This window comes from Lipomyces oligophaga, assembly GCF_038497815.1.
Source record: "Lipomyces oligophaga strain CBS 7107 unplaced genomic scaffold V1516scaffold_1, whole genome shotgun sequence".
Classification (NCBI taxonomy): domain Eukaryota; kingdom Fungi; phylum Ascomycota; class Lipomycetes; order Lipomycetales; family Lipomycetaceae; genus Lipomyces; species [Lipomyces] oligophaga.
Genome location: NW_027117785.1, coordinates 1,339,450 through 1,367,069, shown reverse-complemented (window position 1 = coordinate 1,367,069; position 27,620 = coordinate 1,339,450). Strand labels below are relative to the sequence as shown.

Sequence of the window (27,620 nt, the reverse complement as noted above, 5' to 3'; positions counted from 1 at the left end):
AAGCACCACCCCAAATCACTTTGGAATAGCAAGAAAATATTTTCGCTTACCTACTAAACAGCTCACAAATGAGCCCCGTCGTTCCGCATGTCGAACTATTGATGCTATAGTCTCAGTAGAGGAGACCTTGCCAGTCGAACTACCGGTCAAGCTTGCGGCTTTCACGCGTGCCGGCTCTAGGCTGCCTGGAGATACAGGCCCAGTATATCCATCACAAAATCCTTGCTGACAACAAGAGGTGGATGTAGATTTCGTAATCTTTGTAGAAGACGAAGTACGCGCACCCAATGCTGGCGGCCGTGTAGCTGGCGCACTATACGTCCCTACTGAATGACGTCTAGAAACAGAACCTCTTCGTTCCTTGAGCCGCAGCAGTTTGGCCTGGAGCAGAGAAGTTGTGTTCGCATCGTTAGTTGGTGATAATCGCTGAGAGCTTGTCGAGGACGAAGTCGATATCGAAGACAAAGACAAGCTCGAGTTAGTCAAAGAGGAGTCACTGCTGTTAGTGAGTGGAAGAAAATGGCGGGCTGCAGAATCTAAAACCGGAGACGAATTCGTCGACAATCTCAGAGAAGCCAGGGAAGAAACAGACGACACTGACGAAACAGAGGACGCCAACGAGGGCGTATATTCATCGGATGACGAAGAACCTGGAACACTCATGGGAGAGGTCCCAGACAATTCTAAGCCGGCGCTTGCGGTCCCCACGATCGATCTGGGAACAGAAGAGTCGGCAGAAGAATGTGTAAATTGTGGAACAGCAACTTGTTTTGGTGCATTCTGCTCCAAACAGTGCTCAAGAAGAGTAGAAATAGAAATCATGACTGTGAAAAAATAAAGAGATAAAATGGAAAGTAAAAATGAGTCAAGAGAAATTTAGAAAAGTTGGTCAGGGTGACCAGGACAAAACCGGGGACAGGTAAAACCAAATCAGACAGACAACACCAAGAGACGAATTCTGTAAGCTACGAAAGCACAGCAGATTGCACCAAGGACGTTGAAGGTGTAGTTAACAGATGAAAAGGAAGGAAGGCAGGTCTCACACCGAGAAACCTGACCGTAATCAATCCTTATTCTGAAATACAACAAGGGACAAGTCGAAAATCGGGCGGAACCAGGACAACTAAGGCCGAAAACTTGCTGTGTGAACGAAGTCCGAACACCTTAGCAGCAAGCAAACAGCTCGACAGGGAGAAAGCAACAAAGGCGGTGTATAGACTTGATGAGAATACCCCAAGGGCCGAACGAGATCTCTGAGGCAAAAAAAAAGACTGAAGAGACCTGATGGCGGGTAAGGAGGACCTGCTGCTAGACACACACACAACCTCTTTGAAATTTCGAATCACGGTAGGCAGCTGGAGCCGCTTAGAAGACAACGACGGCAGCCATGACGAAGAAAAATAATCAAAATATATCAGGAAATAAGAAAAAACAAGAGGCTGGAGAAGGCCAGTAGGAATAGTGCAGTCGAGGATGCAGCAGTAGCAGCAGCAACAGCGGCGAGACCAGGCTATGTGGAGATGTGACTTATGACTGACGAACGTACACCGCTAGCACGCAACAACCGCGATATCACGAAAACGGAGCCTAGTACACAGACAAAAGCGACAGAAGATGCACAAAACCAAAAACACGGCACAACTGAAACCAAACAGTCGCTTTGTGAGATAGAAAAGCAAGTCAAGCAGCCCAACAAGGTCAGTCAGAAAATTGTGGTCTTCCTCTGCTATGACTAAATATCTAGAGACGCTCAGTTTGCTTGACCAGCGACGGCGGCAAAAAGATAAAAGAGCGCGGCCAGCCCGCTCGCCAGCCTGAGCCTCACGTGCTGTCCTCCTGCCCTCCCTCATGCGCAGCCAATCACATACCGGACCAGCCGCCACTTGCCCGATCCAGTAATTCACAGCCGCACGCCGCCCTCTCGCCACTGGCACGTGATAGATCTGAGCAGAATGGGCAGAGTGAAAACAAGCTGGGTTGCAGAAGCCAGTGAACTGTGGGAGGTTATGATTCATACAGACAAAGGTACGAAGACTAGTGAACCTTGTGGAGACTTTGTGGATTTGTATTAATCGCGCTCTACAGTTAATTTGCCATCCGAATACAATTCTAATCTTCATACACGCCGAAATCAAGCTTTCGCTTCGTGTGTCCCAGCCAGTCCTCTCCTGGAGCAGGCCCAAATACCTTGTAGATCTTGCCCGGCGCACTTAATGGCCATTCGTCCACAGCTCTCTTTTCAAGCAACTTGCTGGCTTCGTCGGCTGGATCAAACTTTTGTATTCTAGGCCGCATTGGCGTAGCCCAAGCTGGTAGTTGATCTTCTTCGGTGAGTATCGTCCTGCTCATAATTGCAGGAGGCCGAGCCGCTGCCTCATTCGCGAACGGTTCAGGATCACCCTGGTTTGCCTGCTCCAACTCTTTGGCGATCGCGGAAAGATCTGCTACTTCTACCATTTGTGCCGATATGCTAAGATCTGATTTATCAGTCGTTTCCCGATCGTGTCCTCCTTCGAGGCGCCGTCGAAAGTCTCCCGCTGGGATATCCGCAAATACTTGGCGATTAGAAGATCTGGCGGTTCCTCCCAGTCTCGCGTTTCTAGACTTGAAGCTGGAATTATTGGTTTCAGAGGCGAGATTTGGTTGAGATTCAAGCACATCCACGGCCTGACGTAGTTTGTTTTCTTTGTTCTCGTCAAAATCGTCCTCCGCATCACTGTCTCTGTCATCCATGTAAATCTTGATCTGAGAACGCTGTTCATAGCTTCTCGCCCGGCCAACACCATCCAATCCTGCACTTCCCGGAGTATGCACAGGTCGTCGAGGACTCGCGCTTTTTTCTTTTTTAGTTTTCAGCCCTTCGGTCTCGCTTTCACTGATATTCGCGTCTAACGCCTGTAGAGGCTGTGACAGAACCTGCCGTCGAGTATCTTTATATTTCTTCGGTGAGGGTGTCCGCATGGGTCTATTGATTGCTGAATCAAAGAATTAATTAGCATAAACATCTTGTAGCCCGAGTTATGAACAGCATCAGGAAAACGAACGCGTGTACGCGTTCGCATGCCGACGCGTTGATTTACTCACAGTCCTCCATAGTTCGAAATTCAAGAAAGTTTGAGCAAGTTCCTAATATATCACGCTCTTAGGAATTTGAAATCACGTCTCAGATACTCAAATAGCCATCCTTCATCAGCTCCGTTCGACACGTTCTATATCTGCCTGAGTGAATGAATATCCATTCATAGTTTAGTCCGTGCAAGAGAACTCCCAAGTCAGTATCACGTGAATTGGTGTCTCCGAGCTATTATGTAATCAGACAGTCGTCATAATGCGCTCTCGTCTCTGGCTCAGGTCTTCCATATCTTTGGAGGGTTGAAAAGTCGTGTTGGACCTGAATGTAGAATTTTCCATCTGAACTACTCTAAAATGCTTTTGTGAAGTGTACTATACCTCATCTAATGCTCTAATTATGGTTTCTCTAAATATCCAATCTGCGCCACTTTTATCGCCTCATCCTGTACCGATCCTTGTCTTTCATTATTCTTTCTGAAACAATCAAGGACTATCAGTGCAAGATTGCGGAGTTATGCAAAACTCTCATGTTTGCACCCACTTTCTATCATTGGAAAACTATTTATCAGCCTATAATTTCATCCATCTGACATGAAATGGCTGCCAATGTTGCTCCTGCGCCTGTCCTTGTCATTGTTGCGTGATATTCTGATAAAGCCTGCAACGGGAACCTGCATTATTTTCACAATGCACACACTTGTAAGATGAACTAGGCAGGATCTCAGTTGACATTGTGGTCTTGGGATCCTCCAAAATGAATCAGTCTTAGCTACCTATCATGGCTCACGTGATAAAGGTACAAATGTAGTAATTGTAAACTAACTGGATACCAGGGTAGCTGGTCAAGCGCATTTCATTACACTAAACTATTTTCCAACTTTATTCCATGTTTCCTAGAGTAATGTACAAGATCAGATTTGTGATGAGTTGCTAACTGATGCATGATTGCGCCTTCCTTGCCATGGAGGACCAGACAGCGGCGCCCCATATTTGGAATCTTTTTGCGTCGCGAAAGTTATAATTTCGGAATGGGAAAGAAGCTTTGCAGAGTTCTCAACTAATAACCAGATCTATACCCAGATTAATAAGCTATTCTAAATCAGCACATATACAACCAGGGAATGACTAATCAATGGTCTTCCCTTAGTATTGAGATTTTTTGCTTTACACGTTCGTAAATACGCAGTTTCATTCTCTCGCGAAAATCAAACTGTCACAAAATTGAATGGTTAATGTAGTAGACGTTGTTATCTTCATGAGAGTCTTGCTCTCTTGTTTGCAAAATGTGTGCGAGAGGATAATCTTCCATTCTCAGGTGAGAAGCAATTGATCGTAGTATCAGTATTCCTTAAAATTGGTATGCAAAATTTTCTCTAACCACTTCTAATTATAATTACTCTTTTTCTGATTCTCTTTTGCTCTGCAAATCTCGCTGATCTAATCTGCCGACCTTTTTGTCTTGCTGCATAATTTTTTTCCTTGACATATAGCATAGCTGCTAATCAGCCTTCCACAGGATTGTCACGAGCTGTATAACTTATTCATCACGTGATAATCGCGACAAGGCGCGTTGTTGTTTCATGGGGAGATCAGGTTTGGCAGACCAAGCTATCTGTCCTAGACACTTTACGAGAGCACTTCTTTTATTCCTAATCCTTATTAGGGGCTTACTTTTTGAAGGTATATCGTTCATATCCGATGCAGTCTACGCCTTCTGGCTCCGTGAATGAGAGCAGTGCAGCTGCAGTTACCTTCTCAACTACCTCTCTTGCTGCGAACCTCGAGCGCGCGTATGAAATCTTAACTGATCGATGCTTATATGAATCTGCTAAATGGTAAACCGCTTACAATTTTTCTTGATTTTGCTGTTTCAGGACTGACGTTTGACTTACAGGGCCGCTGAGGCGCTGAATGGACTGCCTCAAGATGAAGACTCTGAAGAAGAAATGCAAGATTCTGATAGTTCGATAATTGATGATCCAGATATCGAAACAACTGCAGGAATGACAACCTCAGAAAGACGCAAATATAAATTAGCAAAATCATGTTTTGATTGTCGAGAATATGATCGGTCTGCACGTTTTTTGGAAGGCTGTACCAACTCGAAGGCTTTGTTTTTGAAGTTTTATGCTAGATATATGTCCGGTGAGAAAAAGAAGGAAGAACAGAGTGAAGTCATACTAGGTCCACTGGACGGAGATGGGACTCCAAATAAGCAACTAGTCCCTTTAATTAACGAGCTTGAAGAGCTATTCCGGTCCGACGACCACTCAAAGACCGATCCATTTCTGCTATATATTTACGGAATCGCTCTAATAAAGCACAAGTGCGAGAAGGCAGCTCTAGAGCCATTACTTCGGTCTGTTAAAATATATCCGTATAACTGGGGAGCCTGGCTTGAGCTGAGCCTTTGTATTGCTACTGTCAACGAGCTCTCTCCGGTAATTGAACAAGTATTGGATTGTCGGTCACCTATAATGGCGATGATATTCAACGTTGTGACATCACAGGAACTTTTCCAAAGTACTGACACAATATTTGATACGCTTTCCAAATTAGACGATATATTTCCTAGGTTCAATTTTCTCAAAATTCAGCGAGCGATTCTGTGCTATCATGCGCTTGAATATGCCGAGTCCGAGCAACTATTTGATCAAGTTATCAGCTCTGATCCACACCGTCTCGACGACATGGATATGTATTCTAATATTCTGTACGTTACTGAACACAAAGCGAAGTTGTCCTATCTTGCACAGCTTGCTTCCGAAACAGATAAATTTCGGCCTGAAACTTGCTGCATCATTGCAAATTATTATTCCTTACAGTCGGATCATGAAAAGGCTGTCTTATATTATCGTCGCGCACTCACATTAAACCGTAATTGTCTAGGGGCTTGGACGCTTATGGGCCATGAGTATGTTGAGTTAAAGAACATCCGGGCAGCGATAGAAAGCTATCGGCGTGCTATTAGCGTCAATACTAAGGACGTTCGAGCATGGTATGGCTTAGGACAGGCTTATGAGGTTATCGAGATGTATTATTATTCATTTTATTACTATCAACGTGCTGCGTCTATTAAGCCATATGATCATCGAATGTGGATAGCCGTTGGAAATTGTCTAGAGAAGCTTGATCGCTTACCGGAGGCCGCCAAAGCTTACCGCCGGGCATTAAGCTTGTCCGACATGGACACTCTGATTCTTCAAAAACTAGTCAATGTGTTTACGTTATTGGGTGATGGCTCGTCTGTCGCTCGATACACACAGCTTCGGAGAGAAGCAGAGAAACTCGAAGCAAAGAATGCTGCAGATGGAGATCAAACCATGGGTCCCGAGCTAGCTCCAACAGCTCCAACGCCCACAACAGGTTCAAGAGCAGCGAGAAGAAGTCATATAGGTACTGTATGAGTCAACTGCGTGTTATTCAATAAGATAATTCGATGTAGAGAGAAGATAAGTCCTGTTGCATTTCTATCGAGGTTTAAATGGAGTTTTTGTGTTTAGTGTTTGCATTGATCTACATGTCCACATGCTTGATATCAAGATTTTCGAAAAATTGGTGGTGTCTTGTTAGGGTGATACTATAATAATAATAATGATAATAATGGTAATGATAATGATAATAATGCTAGCTGACCCTTGATCTAATTGGGCAGATTCATTTCCAGCCAGTTGATAACCATCATTGCCTTCAGCAGATTGACTTCAACAGTATTATGTGCGCCGTCAGCCGAGAAGGAAGTTTGTACGGTTGCGTTCCAGAAACCTAAGACAGGTATTTGTAACTCACTGTCAGACGCTGACAGCGCAGCTCTGATCTTGTTTTCGAACTCTTGCGTAGCTTTGACGCCTCGGTCAAAGATCTGATCGTCCGGAATTTGGGGCCCCGTCGCGCCTGACGTTATAAACAGTTCTTTGATTGGAATAGATTCTGGAACTGAGTTCAAAAATACTTGATGTACATTTTGAAGCCACTGCAGTGTTCTGCCGACGTCATTGTTGACCGAATGACCAAGACCATAGATTACCGCAATAGGCTTTGAATCTCCTGCCTGGTAGCTGCTTCGGTGCTCCAGTCGCTGTTTCAACATGTCCAAAACCTCCTGTGAGACTGGATCTTGCGACATTGGAATCATTTCTGTCGCGAGTAATTCCCTGGAATAGCAATTAATCGAAGGATAGTCATTTTCGATTACTTGATCAATATCCTTGACTCTCAATTCTGCGCAATAGGAATCATCGACTGAATGTTGGCAACCACAAGACATATCTTTAAGGTCTCTGAAGTCCCACGTTTTCATGGCTCCATAGTTTGCATCTTGCCGTATAATCATCATGAGTCCTCCAAATACGTTTTCAAGGAGCTCATCGCCCACAAACCAGATTTTTGCATACTGCTCGAAAACATCGCAAACTTCCTGCGTATTATGCCACCATATCGAGCAGCCTCGAGCCCGATACGTCGCGTCGGTGCCCAGTCGGCCGCCGAATGAAGCTGACTCCAGAAAGTCTTTGGCAGACTCACAAGGAGGTTGATCCATTGAATTAACAATACTAGTGCTGGAAACAAAGCACTGGTCGAGCTCTTTCCAGTTGCCTAATCTGTCTACTGCTGGTTGGCCATGCTTAGTCGCGCGACTTGCACGTAAAGACAAAGGATATATTGAATATGGATCTAGGTTCTCGACATCTGTCCATTCTTCATCTAGCGATTCATCTCCTTCGTCCCCATACGAATTATAGTTGATCATCTTCATATTGCCTCCATGACGATAACTATGATATACGTTGATTCCTAGAAGAAGCAAAGTAACAACAGTAGTCGCTTGAAATAATAGTGTCAATCGTCGTCCATAAAGCAGTGCATGGATCTGAGGCGACATCATTATTGTAGTCGGCTCTGGAAGCAGCTCACTAATCAAACTTCCTTCGGCAGGCAATGTTCTAGATTATTATCTAAATGAATTTTTGGCAGCTTGGATATTACATTTTGTGTAACAAATCAACAGTTACCAGATTAGGAAATTGATCATATCAATCAATGACATTTATATTTGTCTATCACAATCAAAACAAGGTAATTAACAATATAAATCAAAGGTGAAGCAAATGCTTATGAGTGTCTTCTTCTAATGCAAAGTACTATTAATTATCCCAATACTCGTCTCATGAATGGACTCGGCAAGTCACTATCATCTGCTTCGTTCTTCATTAGCCAACCTGCACGTCTCATTCCTGACTGCTTTTTGGCTGAATCGCGTTGGATATCAAGAATTGTCCTGCCCATGTCTCCGGCCCTCCATGACTCTCCGGAAGAAGTTTTGGATCCGGTAGCAGAAGCCATAATCTTTGCTCTCGCTGCAGCAGCTCCGAGACCGGCTCCAGATGATGTAGCTGCTGGGATTTGCTGGATAGAGATCTCAACGTTGTCGTCTAAAGCTGACAATTGTCTAACGCCTCCTGATGCTTTGGTCGTCTCGCGGGCCTTCCGTCGATGAGGAACTGATGGTGATATGGTCATTGGTGAAGCAGACGGAAGGAATGGAGAAGTTCTTCCCCCTTCCGTTCGTCGATGTTGTATTTCATTCACGGTCCGCGGCCGAATTGGTGTCCGCGCCGATGCTGCTGCTGCTATAACTCTTGAAGGAAATGTACCCAGTGGAGACGCACTTGGATATGGAGAATACGAAATATCCATAGGGGATGCTGATACAGCGGAGTTTGAATTATATGCTTGCCTAAGATCAGATATGCTATGCCTAGTGGCAAGACTATTCCGAGGAGTAGTAGCTAGCATAACTTCCGGAATATTTTCAGGCTGATCTAGTCGTAATTGCTGCGGTGGTTGAAGATATAGATCTTGCTGAATCGCTTGCTGTTGAGAGAGAATAAATTGCTGTGCGAGTTCCTGAGCCCGAATTTCAACAGCCTCTTCAAAAGACAGTTGCATCATTTGGTGCTGCTGAATTAGTTCCTTTTCTGACTGCTCGTGTTTCTCCCAAAGTAGCACAATCTCCGACTCTTTTCCTACGATTTCCTGTTCGCGTCTGGAAATCGTTTCTTCCCGCAATTTGAGTTCACGGTGTAGTTCTACAAGTTCACGTTCTCGTCTATGAATCCGAATTTTTTCTATCTGAAGCAAGTCATGTGTCGTTGGCCGTTTTTGTGGATTTAGAGTCAAGCATGCTGCGATGACGTGTTGCAGTGCAGTTGAGTATCCGCTCGGTAGTGGGGGGTATCTACCTTCCTTTATTGTCTGTGCGAGTTGCAAATGGGATTTCCCTGTGAATGGAGGATGGAGAGCGCAGAGCTCATAAATAACACATCCTAAAGACCACATGTCAGATTGGGGGGTATAAGGCTGGTCTAGTAAAACTTCGGGACTCATATAATATGGTGTTCCAACGTAGGTAGTTGCAAGTGTATGTTCGGGCCCTATCATTTTACTAAGACCGAAATCTCCTAGTTTGACAGAATTTTCAGAGTCTAAAAATACGTTTTCAGGTTTGATGTCTCGATGTAATATCACACTCGATGGTGTAGCAGGTGGATCTTCAACTGGAGCAAACAGGTTTGTAAGCGGTGGAGCATCAACACCGTAATGGCAGCGATATAGCGCGAGCAAAATCTGTGTCAAAATACTCCAAACAATTGTTTCTGGAACATATTGGCTGTAAATCATTAGATTTTACATCGTTTTGAATGGCTCATATATCAGCTACTCACTTTGAATCTCTGCAGTTACGGATCAGCTGAGACAGATCACCACCTCCGCAGTATTCCATATACAGATGCACTTCTTCATTGTCCGGGTCACGCTCATGATGAACGTATTGAACAATATTTTGATGTCGTAAACCTTTCAATATCCTCAGTTCGGCAAGTAATTGATTTCTCTCCCGTTGGCTCATTCGCCCATATGAAATCTCCTTTCGTACAAGTATATGGCCATCAACCTTGTGCTTGACTTTCCGAATCTGGCCAAAAGTTCCTCGGCCGATGAGTTCTAAAGGCTCATAGTGATCACGAATATTGGTTTGTACGGTTGTTGGCCCGGAAAGACCACTAGAGAAAGACTGTGCAGTAGCTGTTGTGGCACTCGACGAGATCGACATCGAACCTGACTCACTGCTCCCGTCTGTGTTGATGGATTTGACTAATTTTTGCACCGTTCTCTCCTATAGATCATGGCCATGCTCATGCAGAGCTCTATAATTTATAGTCAAATAAGACCGTGATATGTACAATTAAACTTGTGACTGTGTGTCTTGACAGGCTAGAACAAGATCTTCATACAATTTTGAGCGGCTTTACTTTGAGCCATCTACTGATTTGTTTATTCCCAGGTCCCACGGTTGCCATAGAAACCCACTCAAAAACATCTCGACAACGACAAATAGTATTTGATCAATGCTCCTTTAGCAAAAAAATAATTTGCCGAAGGCCTCACCAATGTAAGTAGACTAAAACAAGAATCTGCAGCATATTCATGTTTGAAAGTCAAATAGGTTTCTTTTGTTAAGTAGCTGGTTAGACAGGCAGTACCGAAACGTACCCCTTATAGTATGCTACGTGCGCGTCAAATTCTGATTCTAGTCGATCAAATCAACACTCCTACGCGCCTTTAAAATATTGATTCTCCTGCATTGGCTCTTAATAATACAAACACAGTTAGACATGTATTCAAATAGATCTAGCATATCGTTGTCGTCTACTCAAAGCTCGCAAAAACCTCGACAAATGTCTCACCTTCATTCGCAGCTTGCCCAACTGCAAGCGAACCTCAGCGATCTCGATAATTTACTCGCGGTAACGGCGGTTCAAGCTCAGCATATGCGACTACTAGGAGGGATTCATGGGTCGATGTATGTCCTAATATAAAGCTGTTTCAATTTTAATGACATGCAAAACTCACGTATTCTAGGTTTATGGCTGCAGGAAGAGTGTTCGAAAAGTCGGCTGTTCCGTCCGATCAGCAGCTTCAGAGTACTTCTACATTATCCTCAGATTCCAATAGCACTCATTAAAAAAATCTATGATCAAATAAAGATTTTTTTTCATTTTGCGATTTTTGGCGTTTATAAATTTGGAGAAATAGCATAATAATATATTTATCACAAAGAGGGAAAAGACAAAAACCATGTATGCCTTTTCACATTAACACCACCCTGATGTAGAAGAAGAACGAACAAAAAAAAACCCAATGACAAATACAATTACGATTCACAAAATATCACAAGCAAGAGTACCTCAGCTCAATCAGATTAATTAAAAAAGAGAAGTGAGATAGGTGTAAAGAGGAAAACGGGCCTTCTTGGTCTGAGCATGTAGCATCTTAAAATGGGCATCGTGCTTCATTCCACTTTTCTTATGGCATTTCTTCTTAGTCTTCCGAGTCGAGCAATCATTAATGACATCTTGTACAATTGCTTTAGATGCTCCGGAAGTCATCATATCCAAAACAACTTCAGGAGGCATGGTATTGAAATGCTTGGAAAATTGGTGTGCCACGCAGCGAGTAAAGTCAGTAGATGCAACCTTTTCTCCTTTTGGTCCTGACCAGCTGCCTTTCCGGTGTTTCTGAGAAGAAGTGGTGCGGACCTGTCCTTCGCCAAACTCCACCTCTCCTGACTCACCTTCATCATCGTGATGAGGCTCCTCATCATCATCGCCATGGTGAGGAGGACCGTGAGGAGGTCCATGAGGAGGCCCATGAGGGGGCTCATCATCATCGTCATCTCCATCATCATCTCCATGGTGAGGGAAGTGAGGAGGAAACTTGTGATGTGGAGGTCCATGAGGGGGCTCATCATCATCGTCATCTCCATCATCATCTCCATGGTGAGGGAAGTGAGGAGGAAACTTGTGATGTGGAGGTCCATGAGGAGGCTCGTCATCATCGTCGTCTCCATCTTCATCGCCATGGTGAGGGAAGTGAGGAGGGAACTTGTGATGTGGAGGTCCATGAGGAGGCTTGTCATCGTCATCATCTCCATCTTCATCGCCATGGTGAGGGAAGTGAGGAGGAAACTTGTGATGTGGAGGTCCATGAGGAGGCTTGTCATCGTCATCATCTCCATCTTCATCGCCATGGTGAGGGAAGTGAGGAGGAAACTTGTGAGGGAATCTATTCTCATCGTCGCCGAGATTGACCATAGCTTTCCCATCCTCGATAACTACCTGGTAACACATATCCATAATTTCTACGGACTTCGGGTCAAACGTAAGTGCACTGTCATCACCCTCAGCAGGCTGGTGAGGATGTTTGAATGGAGGTTTCGGATGTCCCTCAAGAGTAACATTCTTGTACATGTCAACAGGAATATCGCCAATATAAGCGACATTTCCAAAGCCACCCAACCAGTAAACTGATTCGACATCGAACTTCATAAAAGAAGTGTCATGGACCTTGTTTCCAGGCAACCAAGCTTTAGCATCAGGATGACGGTGAAGGAAACAGCTCTGTGCCTTTGAAATGGCGTCCTCATCATCAGTATCGATGTAGGAGAGAGAACCGACAAGCGACGCGCGAGGCTCAGAAGCAGGAGAGAATGAAAACCCGAAAGGCGGAGAATGCTTGATCGAGAAAGAAATAGGTGATCCAGCTTCCCAATTCTTGAATTGATGACCAACTTTGACCATCAGAATTGTGAGAGAACCGTCTTCGTCACAATCAGCGTAGTACTCAAGAAGTCCAAGAGCAGATCCATTAAGAGGACCATCTTGATAGACTGTGTTAAGCTCAGCAAAAGATTCTGAACGCACGAGCTTTCGAAGCTGGACTGCGGACTCTTCGACCGTGGGCCGGTGGGACAGATCGTGAGAATTAGAGAGTGAGAAGACGCCTTCGCGCGATGAAGAGTCGCCATTGCCAAACAAACCTTTCACATAGGAGAGCGGCGATGCAGAAGTTTGTCCAACAAGAATACAGGTCACTGCTGCTGCTGCTGAGTAGCTGAAACGCATTTTTGATCGTAGGCACCGTTCGTAAAACGAGAGCAAACTTGAACGAGCGAGAGATCTAACAAAAAAAACTACTTAGACGACAAATATTGCAGGGAAGAGCAGGGCTGGATTCTAGATAAATCAAGTGCTTCATGCCCTGGCCGCGTAACCACCGTGCGGCCGTCCATGGTCCAGAAGGATCCTTCCGGCCAAGACAAAGTCATGTGACAGAGCACAGCCTGATGCACTGTATTTAACGTGCTTGATATGGACCTGTTAGGCTGTGCTAGGGCGAGTTGGGAATAGTTAGGGCTACTGGATCCCGGCTAGAACAGTTTTGAAGTCGCGTGTTTAGTATTGGCTTACTGGCAGAGCAGTTGGCTGGAAGATTTTCTCGCTTCCAATCGCAAAACAAAGAGAACGTCACGAGTTATCGGCACGGTCGCTGTGGGGACAAGAAAGATGAGTGGAAGGACCGGCCAGTGGCATAAAATAGTAGCTATCGGCAAACTTCAACTGATCGAGCGCACAGCAGGACTTCACGGAAAGTACACCTCTCTAATTTCTCAGAAAGTGATGTAGAGTCAAGTTCTGTATAAATTGCAGATAAAAATCTTCATATCAGTATGTCTACATATGCAAACACAGTTTGTAGAGACTACGCGCACATGCATAGTCTCCATGACTTTTCGCTGCCGCTCGGCTTTCCAAGACTGAACAATATTCAAAAGCCGCTCGGTCCAACTTTCAGCGCACCAAATCTGACCGTATCGTACAAAATCTTTTCTGCTCCTCTGTATCGCTCTTATCGGCATCTTGCTCTCCAATCAGTTTGAGATTCGATTCAAATATGATCAAAACGGCAATTACTTCACGTCCTGCGCTTCTCGCAAAGCCTCGGCTGGGACTCTTTCGACGGCACATCTCAGTTCCCTCGCAACTATCGATCGACCCGGAGGTGGCCGATGCCATTGCCTCTAAAAAGCCGGTTCTGGCGCTCGAGTCGACGATCCTGACTCATGGAATTCCCTATCCCCATAATCTCACATTAGCGAACGATCTCAACAAGATCATCCGGAAAGAAGGAGTTGTTCCGGCCACAATCGCGTTGATCGATGGACGCCCCGTCGTTGGTGCCTCCGACGCAGAGCTGGAAGTGCTCTGCACGCCTCCACCGGAAGGCAAGAAATTCATCAAAGTTTCCCGTCGTGATATTGCTTATTCGGTTGCTCACGGTGTCACTGGAGGAACAACGATTGCAGGAACCATGATTCTTGCACATGCTGCTGGAATCCGGGTTTTCGCGACTGGTGGCTTGGGAGGTGTGCACCGAGGCGTCGAGCACACGCTCGATATTTCTGCAGATCTTGAGGAACTTGGCCGCACTCCGGTTGCTGTTGTCAGTGCCGGTGCCAAAGCTATTTTGGATCTTGCGAAGACATTTGAATATCTTGAGACCAAAGGAGTTCATGTCTCGACTTACGGTCCGAAGGGAACAAACATTCCTGCATTCTATTCGCGCGACTCGGGCATTCCTTCGCCGTTCAATTTCACTAGTCCCGAAGATGCCGCCGCTGTGATTCATGCGAACAACCTCCTTCAACTTGAGTCTGGCATGTTGTTCTGTATACCACCTCCTCACGAACATGCTATCCCGTCCGAGGAAATTGATGAGGCTATTAACGAGGCTGTCATTGCGGCCAACGAAGCCCGGGTTTCGGGTAAAGATATCACGCCGTTTTTGCTTGATCGGATCCTCACTTTGACTGATGGTCGATCGTTGCAGTCTAATGTCGGATTTGTCAAGAACAACATTCTAGTAGGAGCTAGGATTGCCAGCGCACTGTCAAAGATCGGGAGTTCAGAGGTGAGCTAGACCCACCATCCGACTGTTTTTCTGCTTTCATTATTTCAATAAAAAATATTTTGGCTTTGATATTTTTGTTTGAGTGAGCGTTGATCGTGCTCTATTTTTGGCCCTCCTGTACTTTGAATATATGTTGTTCTAGGATAATACATGCTTTATTGTTCTGACCGGTAGCTTATTTTCTCTTAGGCGTCTCCGAACAAAAATGTGCAGCCTGCGCCGGTTTCCCCGAGCGTATTTGAAACGACGAGGCCCACAGCGGTGGTGTCTGCGCCGGCAGATGCTTTGGTGATAGGAGCAGTAGCTGTGGATTTAACGTGCGACCTGACTCATGCCACATTGGAGGCTCCGAAGTCATACATGCACACTTCGAACCCCGGAATCATCCACCGAACACCAGGTGGAGTGGGATTCAATGTTGGACTAGCGGCGACATATGCAAGCTCTGCCTATGTTGCGAAAGGAGAGGACATTTCGATTAGAATGGTGTCTGCGGTGGGGCCAGACGCCCGAGATCTGCATGCGTCGCTAGGTTTACAAGATGATTTGGAGGGACCGAATCCAGACATGTCTGGTGTTGAGGTTGTGAATACTGCTCGGACAGCGCAGTACGTTGCAATGCATGACTTGAAAGGAGACTTGATATTTGCTTGTGCAGATATGGCACTGGTCGAGGGATTGCCTGTAGCACATATTACAGGGCAGTATGAACGGTGTCTAGCTGAAGAGCGGGTGCCTTCGTGGGTTACGGTGGATGCGAATTTAGACCCAGAACCTTTCACAGCTGCATTAGCTGGAGCAAGAAAGATCATAGGGGCGAATACATTAGTTGAACCTACGTCTGTCATCAAGGCTTGTACGTTGCTTGATCTTGGACCGGAAGTTTTAGGAGTGTTTCCTAGCCAACATGCCGTGGACGTGATGACACCCAACGAATTCGAGCTAGCTGCGTTGTTCTCGCACGCAAAAAAGAAGGGACTATTTGATGATCGTGCAGACTGGTGGCAAGTGATTTCGTCATTGGGATTGAATGCCGACTTTCGCGACCGGGTCGCTAGATTGGCACAAGCTGCCGGAGTGTATGAAGAACTAGTTGACCAAGGTTTAGTCCAGCAAGCGGTGCATCTTTCGCCCTTTGTTCCTTGTCTGCTGGTGAAGCTTGGCCGGAAGGGCGTCGTGTCAGTTGTTCTTTCGTCTGCAGAGGCGGTTGTCGCTGCCGACTCAAGCCAGGCCTCCAAGTTTTCATTTACGTGGCAAGGAAGTCAACTTGACGGACTGTCAGGTCCTGTCGCGTTAACAGTAACCTACCATGCACCGGAGACGGTTTCACCAGCAGATGTCGTCAGTGTTACGGGTGCAGGTGACTCGTTCGCGGGTGTGGTTTTAACAGAGCTTGTTCGACGCTCGAAAGCGGCCTCGTCGGCCTCGTCGTCATCATCGTCATCATCATTATCAGCTGGCCAATCCATACTAGCGGATGGACCTCAGCTAAACCAGATCGTCCGGCGTGCCCAGAGAGCCGCTGTTCTCACGATCCAAAACCGGGCGGCAGTGTCACCTGCAATCCGGACGCTTGCTTAACATTCGCTGTATTACTTCTATATTTCATCTTAAATGTTCCAAACAGATCTAAAAACCTTCCTAGCCTACATGCAGCTGCAAACCCTACGTTTTCTACCAGTTATTGGCTACGATTCGTTCACTACGTTGTTTTCAGATCAGCGGGTCAAACGCGTCGTCCACGTCGTCAACGTCCCCCTGTCCAGCGAAAACGTGAGCGCCGCTCTCCATGTCACGAGACCGGCAACCACGATCACCTTAAGCGACCGTCTGTCTTACAGCGCGGCCACGAGTGTCCAACGCAAACTCTGTTTGTCCTCTGCCTTCTGTCCTCCAACCCCCGTCTTTCCTATTCGAGAATCTCCATCCAACCGGAGCCTAGCTCACAACTTTATTTGTGACAAACTTTATTTTGTTCTTGTTGGTTTTCATTCACTTCAGAACAAATTCCCGGAGACGCTTGGACTCTCTTAGGTCTCGGACCTCCTTGAAATGACGTCATGATCTCGATACTCAGGCGGCGGGGACTAAATAACCAAAACACACTGGCTGAGGCGGCAGCAAGTGTTGCTGTCTGAGGTCTAAACAGACACACTCAACTATGGCGCATGAGAGAACAGCGTCAAAAATTTTCTCATTACCGCTAGCATTGTTGTCCAAGTGCAGGAAATGAGTATTGATGGCTGTACCGTACAAAGATTTCTCTAGTGTTCTCGTAGCAGTCAGCGATGGTCTCGAACTGTCAGCTGGCATATCACTTCTGTAGAATATGATCAGTAAGCATCGGTAAGCACAATTCATGTCTAGCTCTACAGCAAACTAGCAATAGATACTACATATCAGCAAAAGCTCGAAATACCAACCAATTTTAGGAAACAAAGAAAACCTCGCAGCAGAATCCCTTGACCTTTCATTAATCAATTATATTAGTAGCAGATTGGACCGGGATAGCAATATCATACATATCCCAGTGGATTTGCGCCACCGGAGTAGAAATCTAACGACGTACGGAGATCCAAAACACACCCCCAACCGAATAATGATAAAATAAACTATGCGATTAGAAATACAAACTCCAGACAAATGGCATAGAAAGAAAACAAAACAAAGTAAAATAATTAATACTCCATATGCAAACAATATAGAAATGCTGAGCTGAAAGCATCACATCGAAACGCCGACGATGGTCAATAATAACTTCAAAAAGTTCCAAAACAAAAACTCAACCCATTCCTAACCTCGGCATACCTTAACAATTCCTTCCATATTCATTCCTTTACCCCCTCCAAACTGTATAAACTCCGAGAACTTCATAATTCAATATCCCGCTCTGACTGCAATACCGGTCGTTGCCTTATTCATACAGGTCTCCGTGGTGGGCAACGTCGTCCGCTCACGGTTACTTCCCGCCTTTTGTGACTCTTCAATCCGTCGTAACTTCCACTCCAAAATGCTTTCATAGCAAATCACAAATTGCCTCAAACACTGTACCATAGACAATCTTTGCGTCCTTAGCTCGTGAACTACGCGCGCAACAAGATCCTCTGCACTTTCAGCAGAATCGGACTTCTCAGCCTGCTGGCGCGACATGATATCGATCACCGAGTCGACTGTACAAAATGTTCCTGTACGACCACAGCCGGCACTACAGTGCACGACTACTGGGTTCTGCAAATCCTCGTCATTCGAATCACATTCGTGCTCAACGTTGTACTTCGTGCTAAGTTCACTCAATGAGACCAAATCGATCGGATCCGCAGGCTCGCCCAAGTCCGGCCATGAAACATACTGAATATGAACAATTTCTCGCTCGGCATCAACATCCTTATTATTCAGTCGGAACTTACGAACTCGCACATTAGCGTGCGTTTTTGCGGAAAGCTCGACGGACTCCTCCGACACAAGCGTTAACGTCAAGGGGCCGTATGAAGCATCTTTCCAATATTGGTGGCATTTAACTTGACCACCTTCCGTTGTAGGTGTTAACATGACAATAACACAAACTCCTTGATCCCAGACGACCGACCAAAAGTCACAAAATGTTTCAGGAAGTGGACCTTGTGTCGCAATATAACGCTTCTTCGAGCCATGCGCCGAAACGAAACTGGCATTGATGTAATCACACTGGCCAGGTAATTTGCCCATCAATTTAACGCGCGCATGGTCATACGGAAAAATGTTATTGTAACGATTCTTTGTTCCACGCTCAAGAGCAGCACACATAGAATACTTCTCCGGTTCCTTGTAGTCTTCATTAGAAACAGATCCTTGGCGTTGATTGCGTAGTACAGTCGCACCACCAGTTGCAATCGCCTGCACAGCAGCCACACTAGCCTTCAATGAAGAGAAAGAACATGAAGTTTGGAATGCACCCTCAAGTCTCCCTTTCTCCGCCTTCTCAATCTCGTAAAATCTTTCAGCAATGGATTTGGCGCCCTCGCGAGTGCTAATAGCCTCCAATAGCCAAGATGGTAGCAGACTCTGCTTGTGTGGAGTACATGAATCTGGAACTCGCACAGGAATCGGATCACCAACGCCACCAACTAGATCTGTATACTGACGAATATTACCAAAGAACGGCGTAGACTTCTTGTTGCTCTTGAAATTAGGCATTCTGAGTCCTGACAGAATAGGGCACGATGCACTAATAGTAGTGCTATTGCTGATGGACTTCTTCGCTTCGGCGTCAGAGCTGCTCGCAGTGGAGCTACCTTGAACAACAAAAGAACGGAAACCCATGGAAAAGTCGCAAAAACCACCTGTAGATTCACAAGTCAGCAAACTATCAAATCTATAAAACAAATAACTAAATATATTCTTTACCCTTTAAATAGTGAACCCGCCCATGATAAGTATCATCATCAAGAAACTTCCGTGCCACTAGATAGACAGGCGAACAGCCATTCAAGCTGACCGAACCAGAGTCGTACACAACAATGTCAGACATCGACTTCCAATTATCCAACGCTTGACTATGAGATGCTGGAGGCAAAGAGTCGACAATCTTAGACACCGTGAACGCAGGTCGGCGAAGGAGAGTAGAAGGAAGACATAGATTGATGGCACCCTTCAAGTGCTGCCGAGAAAATTGATCAAATGGACGAACATCGAAAATGAGAACCTCTGGACTTTGTGTGCCAATTAATTTTGCAACTTCTTGAGCACAAAGTGAGGGAACAGCGCTCTCGAGATCAGCCATAGAAGTAGAATTACTTGATCTTCGCGTCGATGGCGCAGAGAGCGATGACAAAGAAATACAAGAAGCGGTCGACGAAATGAAAGGAATAGACGAGACAGAGCCACGACCAAGACAATTGAGATTGGAATAGGAGGTCATATTTGGAAGTGAGTTGGTCGAAGGCAAGCGGCCTGTGAGCTCTGGGTCATCAAAAGGATTGGTCGTTGAACCGAAAGTGCATGTTGGAAGAGGCATGGAGGAGCAACTCGGAAGAGTAGCAAGAGGAGGGGCACCAGTAGAGGTAGGAGCAGACGAAGAAAGAAAAGAGCTCGAAGGAGATGCAGAGGGAGGAAAAGCTTGAAGAGAAGGAGATGAGGACGAAGATGAGGTCTGGTCAGGAGCACAGCTGCAGTCGGAACCGGCATCTGAGGACACGCTCTGAACAGACAAGGGAGGAGTGGGTAAAGACGCGTGATCAAAAAACGATGTAGAAGAGGCGTTTTCGACCACTGGAGCAGGTGTTGGAGGTAAAACGGAGGAGGAGGTCAGAGGAGTCGAGGCGGTAGAGGGAATGCCAGAGACCCGGGGAGAAAAAGAGAATGATTGGAGGGACAATGATAAATCTCGTAATCGGGGTGTGTCTCGCAAACTATCAGGGGAGGAAGTTGCTGGTGCTATGGGCGAGGGAGCAGTGGGACCTTGAGAATGAGAGGACGGAAGAGTTGATTGAGAGCCAGAGGTTGAACGGAGGGTCACCTTACGAAGCAGCCTGCAGGTAGAATTGTCTCGTTGAAGAGCTGAAGTGTTGTCAGAGGTCTCACCGTACGAGGCCGAGGAGGCGGTCGAGGAGGGTGCAGACGAGAGAGCACTAGTACCAGCGAAAGACATTGCGAGAAGAGGCGACGCGGAAAAAAAAGCAGATGCGAGCAGATATATAAAAAAGAACTAAATTGCGGGCGAGATGGCGAGAAAAAAAATCGGAGGGCTGGAACGGACGAGCACTGGATAGGCAAGCGAGCAGTCAAGAAGGTGGACACTAATGTCAGGAAGCGAGGCAGACGAAGAACGACCAGACTCTGAAAATATACTTGCAAGATTCAGCTACCTCTTCACGGACAAGCAGACCATCAAAGCTAGCAAGACGATGCAAATTATAAGGAGGACGAAGACAAGTTGGAGACTGAAGAAACGCGAAATGAGCGGCAAGAGGCGACGAGGAAGCCAGATGAATAAAAGGAAATCCGGGAAAGTAAGAATGAGGGTTGCTGGGATGGATTGATTTGATTGTAAATAGAATTGAGGGCGGTTGAAAATAGCGGCGAGGTACATGTGTGACGCGCCATGGCATTTAATCATCAAGTGCGTAGCCGTTGTGCAGCTATGCGCTATGACGCAGTTGTCGGTCTACCAGCTGCAAGAGTGTCGAGCCACGGGCTAAACAGACTTACGCAAAAGAGCAAGAGAGCAAAAGAGGCGCCGGTGTGCGTGCGAGAGAAGCAGACCGCCTCCCCGGCCAAAATGCGCACACACACCAGCTGCTTAAGGGGGTTGAGGGGGCGCACAGCCAGTCCATCCAGTGCGCTGTTGCACAAGGACTACAAAGGAGATGAACAAATAGAGGATAAAGTTGAACTGGTCTGGTCTACGTTGGTAAGGTGGTGAGTTGGTGAGGTTGCAATGGTGAGGTGGTGAGATGATGAGGTGGTGAAGGTAAGCTTCCGTGGCCCTCCGCTGCAGGCAACAGCAGCAGCTGCTGCTGTTGCTGTTGCCATTGGCAGGGCCGACGAGTCTGGCCAGAGAGTAGGTTTTTCCGAAATGCTTTCCGTCCAGTCAGAGGTCGCTCGTTCGCTGCTCGACGCGGCGTTACTAAGACCGATTTGCAGATAGATATTGTCGTCGCCTGTCTCGTTCGCCACGGTTTTATAACCTGATCGCGGCCTCAGATGCAGCTTTGCTGTTCCCGACCAGGGTGCACACATACAATATATGCACTCGTAATACAGTTTGTGTCTGACACGATACCGTTCCCGCTCCCATTGGTTGGCGATCCCTCCTTGTTCGACAGACCGGTCAACGAGAGGTCGTTGAGAAACAGCTAAACCTGGCAAACATCGCGCTGCCTCCCTCATAGTGCACTCTACGGGAACAGAGAACCGCAGTGCTTCCTTTCCTTTCTTATTCCGTTGTTCTTTGCTTGCTTTTTTCCTTCCTTCTGTATGCTATATTTCGCAGCTCTGCGTTGTGTCCGTCGTCTACGTTCTCTGTCGTAAGCTTCTACAACGACATCCATCCGAACGACATCCGGCGTCGATCACCACTTGCTGCTCGGCTGCCATCCACCTTTCATTGCTTGCAACTCGTCAGTCGTGGTCGGTCGTAGTCCTTCGTCACACGTATCTAAACAACAATCGACCGTCGACCGTCGACCGTCGACCGCACACAATCCCTACATCTTGCCAGAATCACCCCACCTCTCGCCGCACTACGCTTAAACTTTGTTACAGATTGTTTCCCCATCGGCGACTAGCCCGCCCTTTCTCCCTTAATTTTTTCCCGCCTGTCCCTTCGCTCTCGACGCCAGGCTGAGGAAGACAGCAGCTAGTGATCGCGAAGGGGCCACGCTCACCGCTAGCAAAACCAAAGCCGTTGAGAACGCTCGGTCGGCTAAACCGTTGACCTGTCTGTAGGCTTCTTCTGCTTCCTTCCTCATGATCTTTATTTACATTCTTCCAAACTGGGGCCAGCGGCTTGCTTCTCTACATTTTTCGCTCTGCACACATGCCTCTCTGTCGGTTGAGTTAATTCACTGATAATCGATATCACAGTCTCCTGTTCTGCTCGCTCACATCATCCCTGCGCAATCTACAATTCAGGACCCGGCACATAGCAATCTGACGTAGCATTCATTCATTTACATTTTACATCTCCTCTCTTTCCTTCTATTACCGCAACTTCATGTAAACAGTGTGTCACATCCACACACATCGAAAATGGGTTCTAGTCTGGGTGCCACTGGATTTCACCCTCCTCCCCCCCGGTCAATAGTCCCACTGGATTCCCGCAGAAATCCTCCCCCTTCGTCCCTGATCAGAGCTCCGTCTCCATCGTAGTCAAGCGACCGCAAACCCTATTCAATCTTGTTAGTGCTTCTATTCTCTGCATCGTCCATCAGCGATCCTGTCTTTTGGTCCTTTGGTATTCCTCCTGGCTCTTTGCTCTCGAGCACTGAACATCTATCCATCCATCTATCAAATCCTTATTCACATCCACATCCTTCTTTGATTTCTTGCTTTCATATCTGTTCCATCTGGGAATGCATTCTTGGTCGAAAGTCGAAGATCCAATTCCCCGTTAAGGTCCGTTCTCAGAACCGCTCGCTCGTCCCCTCAGATAGCCATTCTCCCCCCCCGGCCGGCAAGCACCCTATCGCATAATAACCTAAGTCTCGTGCGACATCCAGTGTGCCAGAAGTGTGCCAGAAAGTACCTCACAATCAATCCACGACAGATCATATGGACAAGCCATACCCCTCTCAGTTTTCAGTCTCCTCATTTTCGCTCATCCTCTGCCCCTGGACTACTCGTACCCGTAATCTCCCGCCGACCAATCTCGGCCGGGCGTTCTTGGCTCACGAAAAAGTAAAGAGATAAGACAGACACACAGTTCCAGATTGCTTTTCACGCCAAAACACCACAAAGTTAATAACTCGGACTTCGTTATTGCATGGCTATTGCGACCTCCTGGTTTGCATGTTCTTCTAGCTTCATCTCTCGACCGGTTTCGTATCGTTTTGATTGCCTTCTCTTCCCCCCCCCCCTTTGGTCTCCACTTCCCTGCCATCCCGCTTCGCAACATCTAACGTATTCATATTCGTTGCTTTTTCATACCAAAAACTCCATCGTTTTCGTTTTTCTCGGTATAATTCTATACTTTCCGTCGCAGAGACCACAGCCCTCAAAGCACCAAAAGACAGACCTCTATAGCGAAATTAATTAAAAAAACAATGCTTTGTACTTACTCTCGTGGAATCCGGTATTGGATCATACCGGCATATATCATACAATTCTTTGCCCGAATTCGTAATTCCGCGATTTTCTATCTCAGTTAGTTCACATTTGCATTCGTTATCTTTCTTGCTTTCTGTCCATCTCTCTCTTCTGTCTGCGGAACTTTAAACTCAATTCCTATTAATATCTTTCCGCAACTACTTCCTCGGTCTGGTGACTGTTCTGTTCCTTGCCCAATTGCAGCTAGTTTGCGAAGTTGATAATAGCTCAAATATGCCCTCTCTTCCTCATCTGTCGTCATTCTATCCGTTTCTGCGATAGCTGCCTTTGTCTTCGATTCTTCTTTGTCCACCATAACGCATTAGCAGCCATCAGCTGCATACCTCCACTTTCGCAACTGCCGAAATCTCTTCTGGTCTACCTCATATCTCAATGACCACTAGTTAAGCCACTCCGCTAGAAAAAAATTAATCCTTTAGCCTCTTTACCGTCTCTTCCAAGACAAGTAGAAGGCTTTGCTCAGAAAGTCGACTATCGTTGTTCGATCTTCCAATTCGATCAAAAAGCCCTCTAATATTTCCTCGAACACATGGTTATGTCAGAATCACAGCAACATGGCTGTCTTCTAACCACTGGTCCACAAGATAAGTATTGGTTGCTTGGCGAAAGGTGGAGGTACTTTATGTCTCGTGATTCACAGTCTGTAAATGTAGAACATTCACTTTAAGCTTCACATTTATCAGAATGAAATCGATCCTAGTACCCTCGGATCAGAATTGACAATAACCGTAATGTCGACTCAATTGCGAAACAGTCACTCGGAGGTATCGAATATTTGTAGTTTAAGCAAAAATATCCGCAAAACAGAAGAAATAGAAATCAAGTTTCAAAATGATTAGCAGTACGGCACTCACCTTTGTTCGTGTAGAGTCAGCATATTGAATACTATCCATCTGTCTCGTCAGCCTAACACAGCACTCCATAGTCATGACAAGCAGCATTGGAACATTTCTCGCAACGTTATCATCCAAACCACTAAATTGTTGGGCCCTACGTCTGATACTTCCTGTGTCATTATCCATTTCCAGCGGTAAGACGTTGACATGAATAATATTCGTGAGACATGATTCCCAGTCCCCTTCCTCGTAGGCCAGACGTGCATCTCTGATGCCAATCAGCATTTTGCATGCCTCTCGATTCACCGGAGATAGATGGCTTAAGATCTCACTGTTACGGAAGTACACTTGGATGACCTCATCGACAACTTTGGATGCACTATCTTTGCCGGCAAGCGATAAACTTGTTCCGCTGATACCCGACTCAAGAGTTAAATCCACAACTGCAAGCAATTCCCCAAGTGTCTTGTTCACTATCTTCATAACGGTGTCATATTCCTCAGATAGATGGTAAAGTAAGATTGCATTAGCAACCCGTCCATCTTGATCTGCTTGGAGTGCAGCCTGCTGTGTGATTGTCTGCAGAAAGTCTGTTTCGTTTGTGATACGGATTAGCGCCATCTTTCGCTCTATAACACCAGGTTCACGTCGACCATCAGACCGAACATCGCCCAACAGTTTTGAAAACTCTCGCGTTTCAAGCACCATCTCGCGGATAGCCTCGTGGCACAGCGTAATATACTTCTCTCCCTTTCCGTCTTTAGTAAGGTCCCAATTCAGACAAATGAGAGCAAGATAGTCGAACGCATTGATAGGATCTTCACGTCTGAAATCCCTCGTATAGTATCCAATCAATCTGGCAAAATTGATTTCGGGTCGCTGGCTGTAGGTGTCAAGCGTCATTAGATCAACATCGAGCGTCTCAGCGTCTGCAGAGACTCGAAGCAGTCCGTAATACGCCAGAGCAATCGCAAAATGGACAGCGTCAATTGGCTGTGTTCTGTACAGATAGTGGACTGCTCTTTCGTATTGTCCACTCAAAAGAAGGATTTGGAAGTAGAGCATCACATTTGTGCCTCGAGGATTGAAGTGTCTTGATCCAAGCTGCACAAGAATATTACGCAGATCGTTCAAAGTATATCTTTCCGATGAGGACATGCCAAACACATCTGTCGGTACTGCTGGTGAATCTTCAATGAGCTTCAACTGAGCCCACATCCAATCTTCGGCAACAAGTAGTACCTCCGGCATATTTTTCCGACTGAGTTCACAACGTCCAAGAAGTTTGTAAAGTGCGAATTTGAAAGGATCGTCCGTCTTGGGATCGTAAAGTCTAATGTGATTGTTGAACTCCAATAATAACCTTTCGCCGAGTTCTCTAGGCAGTCGATTATCGTCGGCTTTCGCATACGCTTTCAGATAACTAGGGAAAGTTCGCTCTATTTTTTGAAAGTAGCTCTGATTTTCTAGCGTGAAGTCAAGAGCCTCCTGAATATGACCCGATCGAAACATATAGTATATTAACCCCCATACTGGTACATTGTTGATGATCTAAAATTGTCATTGTCAGGATCATTTATCACAAGACCTGTTAATAGACTCACCTCAAGGTTTGCTTTAACCCAATTACCATTTTTGGCAAACCGAAGTTTTAAATAAGCCAATATTTTGTTCACGACGGAAGGAATTCCACCGAGTTCAGCTTCTTGAGGATACTTGGCAATTTCAGTCTCGACCAAATCAAAAAATTGGTTTTCCAAGTATCTTCGAGAAGTACCCGCAATCAGCCTCCTCATTTTTATCCCTTCCGGAGAATCATCTGAGCTTTCGCAGTACATCTTGCTGTAATATCTTTCCGGCGTTTCGGCCGGGAGTAATCCCTCTAAAATCAACCAAGAATCATAAATTTGTTGCGTGCGAGAGTCTGCACCCATGCTTCTTGCGACATCAGCAAATTCACCGACAAGAGGATACAATTGGCCCTCGAGTCTGAAATTATTTAAAGTGCTGACGACCTGAGCATATCTAATACGGCGGTTCTGCAATATGACTGCAGATTGAGGTTGCTGTTGTTGAAATTGACCACTCTGCTGTGATTGCTGCTGCTGAAGATCCATGGCGCCGACATCGGCAAATCCTACGGGCCCGGAGACTGGTCCTAAAACACTTCGCCCTAGTGATGATGTCTTCCAACCTGCAGACCCATGCTGAGATCTAAATTTCGAGTTGCTTTCCTCCGTTGCAGAAACAGACATTTTCTCGGTCGCGGATCCGTCAGATTGGTTACTGATTCCAAGCTCACTGGACAGTTTCTCTGCTGTTCCCCTAGGGACCAGACCAAAGTGCTCACAAACCAATAACTTTTCATAATTCCAATCCAGTCTAATGTTGGCATTCACAAAGTCATCGAATTTCCTAGTTGTCTGTTTTACAGATTCTTCGATCGAGTTAACTATATTTTCATCCCGTTTGTATCGTAAATAGCCCGCGACATCAGTGTCTAATGATCCTGAAATCGTGCTCAGCGGTTCAAGCGTTGTTTTCAAAACAATCGTATCTAGATCTTGAGCAATATCCTCAGCATTGATCCCAGATCCAGCAAGTAAATAGTGCGCTTTAGTGTCACCATCTGTGGAGGGCCCTGCATGCTCGCGCAGTACTCTTGCCTGTGCTGTAATCTCGCCCACGCCGAGATTAATATCACCTAATCCCGTGGTATTTCTTGGAAGACTTTTGGTATTCTCAAGCAACTGGTTCAATAATGACGCGACTGATGTTCGAAATTTCTCGCCTGTTCCGGCTCCATCTGTGGTTCCCGAAGGCTTCTTAGCGGTAGCCACGGACGGCACATTTGACGTTGCAGCTACTGCAGTTGATGTGAGCGACATATCCTCGTCTTCTTGATTCCGTACGATTACTGTTTTGATGAAGTACTTGTTGCACGGCGATCAGCGCGTATGCTACAGCGAAAACGCGTACAATTTGTGTCTCGGGGATCCAAATAATCGCGAGTCAACAATTGCCTGGACAAGCAGATTTTCTGTGCGGCGGTATCTGCACTTTCAGAACAGATCTGTCGGCACAAACCTCGCAGAA

General features: G+C 46.0%; 10 protein-coding genes across 10 annotated transcripts; 3 read left to right on the top strand and 7 right to left on the bottom strand.

Moving 5' to 3' along the window:
* Positions 1–15: 15 nt before the first annotated feature.
* Positions 16–822, bottom strand: V1516DRAFT_683285 (uncharacterized protein; the record flags this gene model as incomplete). The annotated part of the gene is made up of 1 exon (XM_066923500.1): positions 16–822. The coding sequence occupies one exon, from the start codon at positions 820–822 to the stop codon at positions 16–18; it is 807 nt and encodes a 268-aa protein (XP_066779983.1).
* Positions 823–2,040: 1,218 nt separating this feature from the next.
* On the bottom strand, positions 2,041–3,216 carry V1516DRAFT_668598 (uncharacterized protein). The gene has a single exon (XM_066921030.1). It carries the CDS (start codon positions 2,959–2,961, stop codon positions 2,110–2,112), a length of 852 nt encoding a protein of 283 aa, XP_066779982.1. The 5' UTR covers positions 2,962–3,216; the 3' UTR covers positions 2,041–2,109.
* Positions 3,217–4,682: 1,466 nt separating this feature from the next.
* V1516DRAFT_668595 (anaphase promoting complex subunit 8) lies at positions 4,683–6,764 on the top strand. Its single transcript, XM_066921029.1, has 3 exons — positions 4,683–4,907; positions 4,967–6,678; positions 6,728–6,764. Exons 1-2 carry the CDS (start codon positions 4,771–4,773, stop codon positions 6,477–6,479), a joined length of 1,650 nt encoding a protein of 549 aa, XP_066779981.1. The 5' UTR covers positions 4,683–4,770; the 3' UTR covers positions 6,480–6,678; positions 6,728–6,764.
* Positions 6,570–8,129, bottom strand: V1516DRAFT_668594 (uncharacterized protein). The gene has a single exon (XM_066921028.1). It carries the CDS (start codon positions 7,955–7,957, stop codon positions 6,716–6,718), a length of 1,242 nt encoding a protein of 413 aa, XP_066779980.1. The 5' UTR covers positions 7,958–8,129; the 3' UTR covers positions 6,570–6,715.
* On the bottom strand, positions 8,130–10,335 carry V1516DRAFT_668591 (kinase-like domain-containing protein). Its single transcript, XM_066921027.1, has 2 exons — positions 9,798–10,335; positions 8,130–9,742 (listed from the first exon to the last, which is right to left on the bottom strand). The coding sequence occupies exons 1-2, from the start codon at positions 10,184–10,186 to the stop codon at positions 8,221–8,223; spliced, it is 1,911 nt and encodes a 636-aa protein (XP_066779979.1). The 5' UTR covers positions 10,187–10,335; the 3' UTR covers positions 8,130–8,220.
* A 177-nt stretch (positions 10,336–10,512) lies between these two features.
* Positions 10,513–11,209, top strand: V1516DRAFT_668588 (high osmolarity sensitivity protein 3). Its single transcript, XM_066921026.1, has 2 exons — positions 10,513–10,936; positions 10,996–11,209. Exons 1-2 carry the CDS (start codon positions 10,749–10,751, stop codon positions 11,096–11,098), a joined length of 291 nt encoding a protein of 96 aa, XP_066779978.1. The 5' UTR covers positions 10,513–10,748; the 3' UTR covers positions 11,099–11,209.
* Positions 11,157–13,203, bottom strand: V1516DRAFT_668585 (pyridoxamine 5'-phosphate oxidase-domain-containing protein). The gene is made up of 2 exons (XM_066921025.1): positions 11,908–13,203; positions 11,157–11,873 (listed from the first exon to the last, which is right to left on the bottom strand). The coding sequence occupies exons 1-2, from the start codon at positions 13,035–13,037 to the stop codon at positions 11,522–11,524; spliced, it is 1,482 nt and encodes a 493-aa protein (XP_066779977.1). The 5' UTR covers positions 13,038–13,203; the 3' UTR covers positions 11,157–11,521.
* Positions 13,204–13,866: 663 nt separating this feature from the next.
* On the top strand, positions 13,867–16,464 carry V1516DRAFT_661867 (Indigoidine synthase A like protein-domain-containing protein; the record flags this gene model as incomplete). The annotated part of the gene is made up of 2 exons (XM_066920398.1): positions 13,867–14,883; positions 15,073–16,464. 2 exons carry the CDS (start codon positions 13,867–13,869, stop codon positions 16,462–16,464), a joined length of 2,409 nt encoding a protein of 802 aa, XP_066779976.1.
* Positions 16,465–17,760: 1,296 nt separating this feature from the next.
* Positions 17,761–20,509, bottom strand: V1516DRAFT_661866 (protein-tyrosine phosphatase-like protein; the record flags this gene model as incomplete). The annotated part of the gene is made up of 2 exons (XM_066920397.1): positions 17,761–19,202; positions 19,267–20,509. 2 exons carry the CDS (start codon positions 20,507–20,509, stop codon positions 17,761–17,763), a joined length of 2,685 nt encoding a protein of 894 aa, XP_066779975.1.
* Positions 20,510–22,333: 1,824 nt separating this feature from the next.
* On the bottom strand, positions 22,334–27,517 carry V1516DRAFT_668573 (Nup93/Nic96-domain-containing protein). Its single transcript, XM_066921024.1, has 4 exons — positions 26,129–27,517; positions 24,543–26,075; positions 23,640–23,716; positions 22,334–22,748 (listed from the first exon to the last, which is right to left on the bottom strand). Exons 1-4 carry the CDS (start codon positions 27,410–27,412, stop codon positions 22,709–22,711), a joined length of 2,934 nt encoding a protein of 977 aa, XP_066779974.1. The 5' UTR covers positions 27,413–27,517; the 3' UTR covers positions 22,334–22,708.
* Between the last annotated feature and the right edge of the window lie 103 nt (positions 27,518–27,620).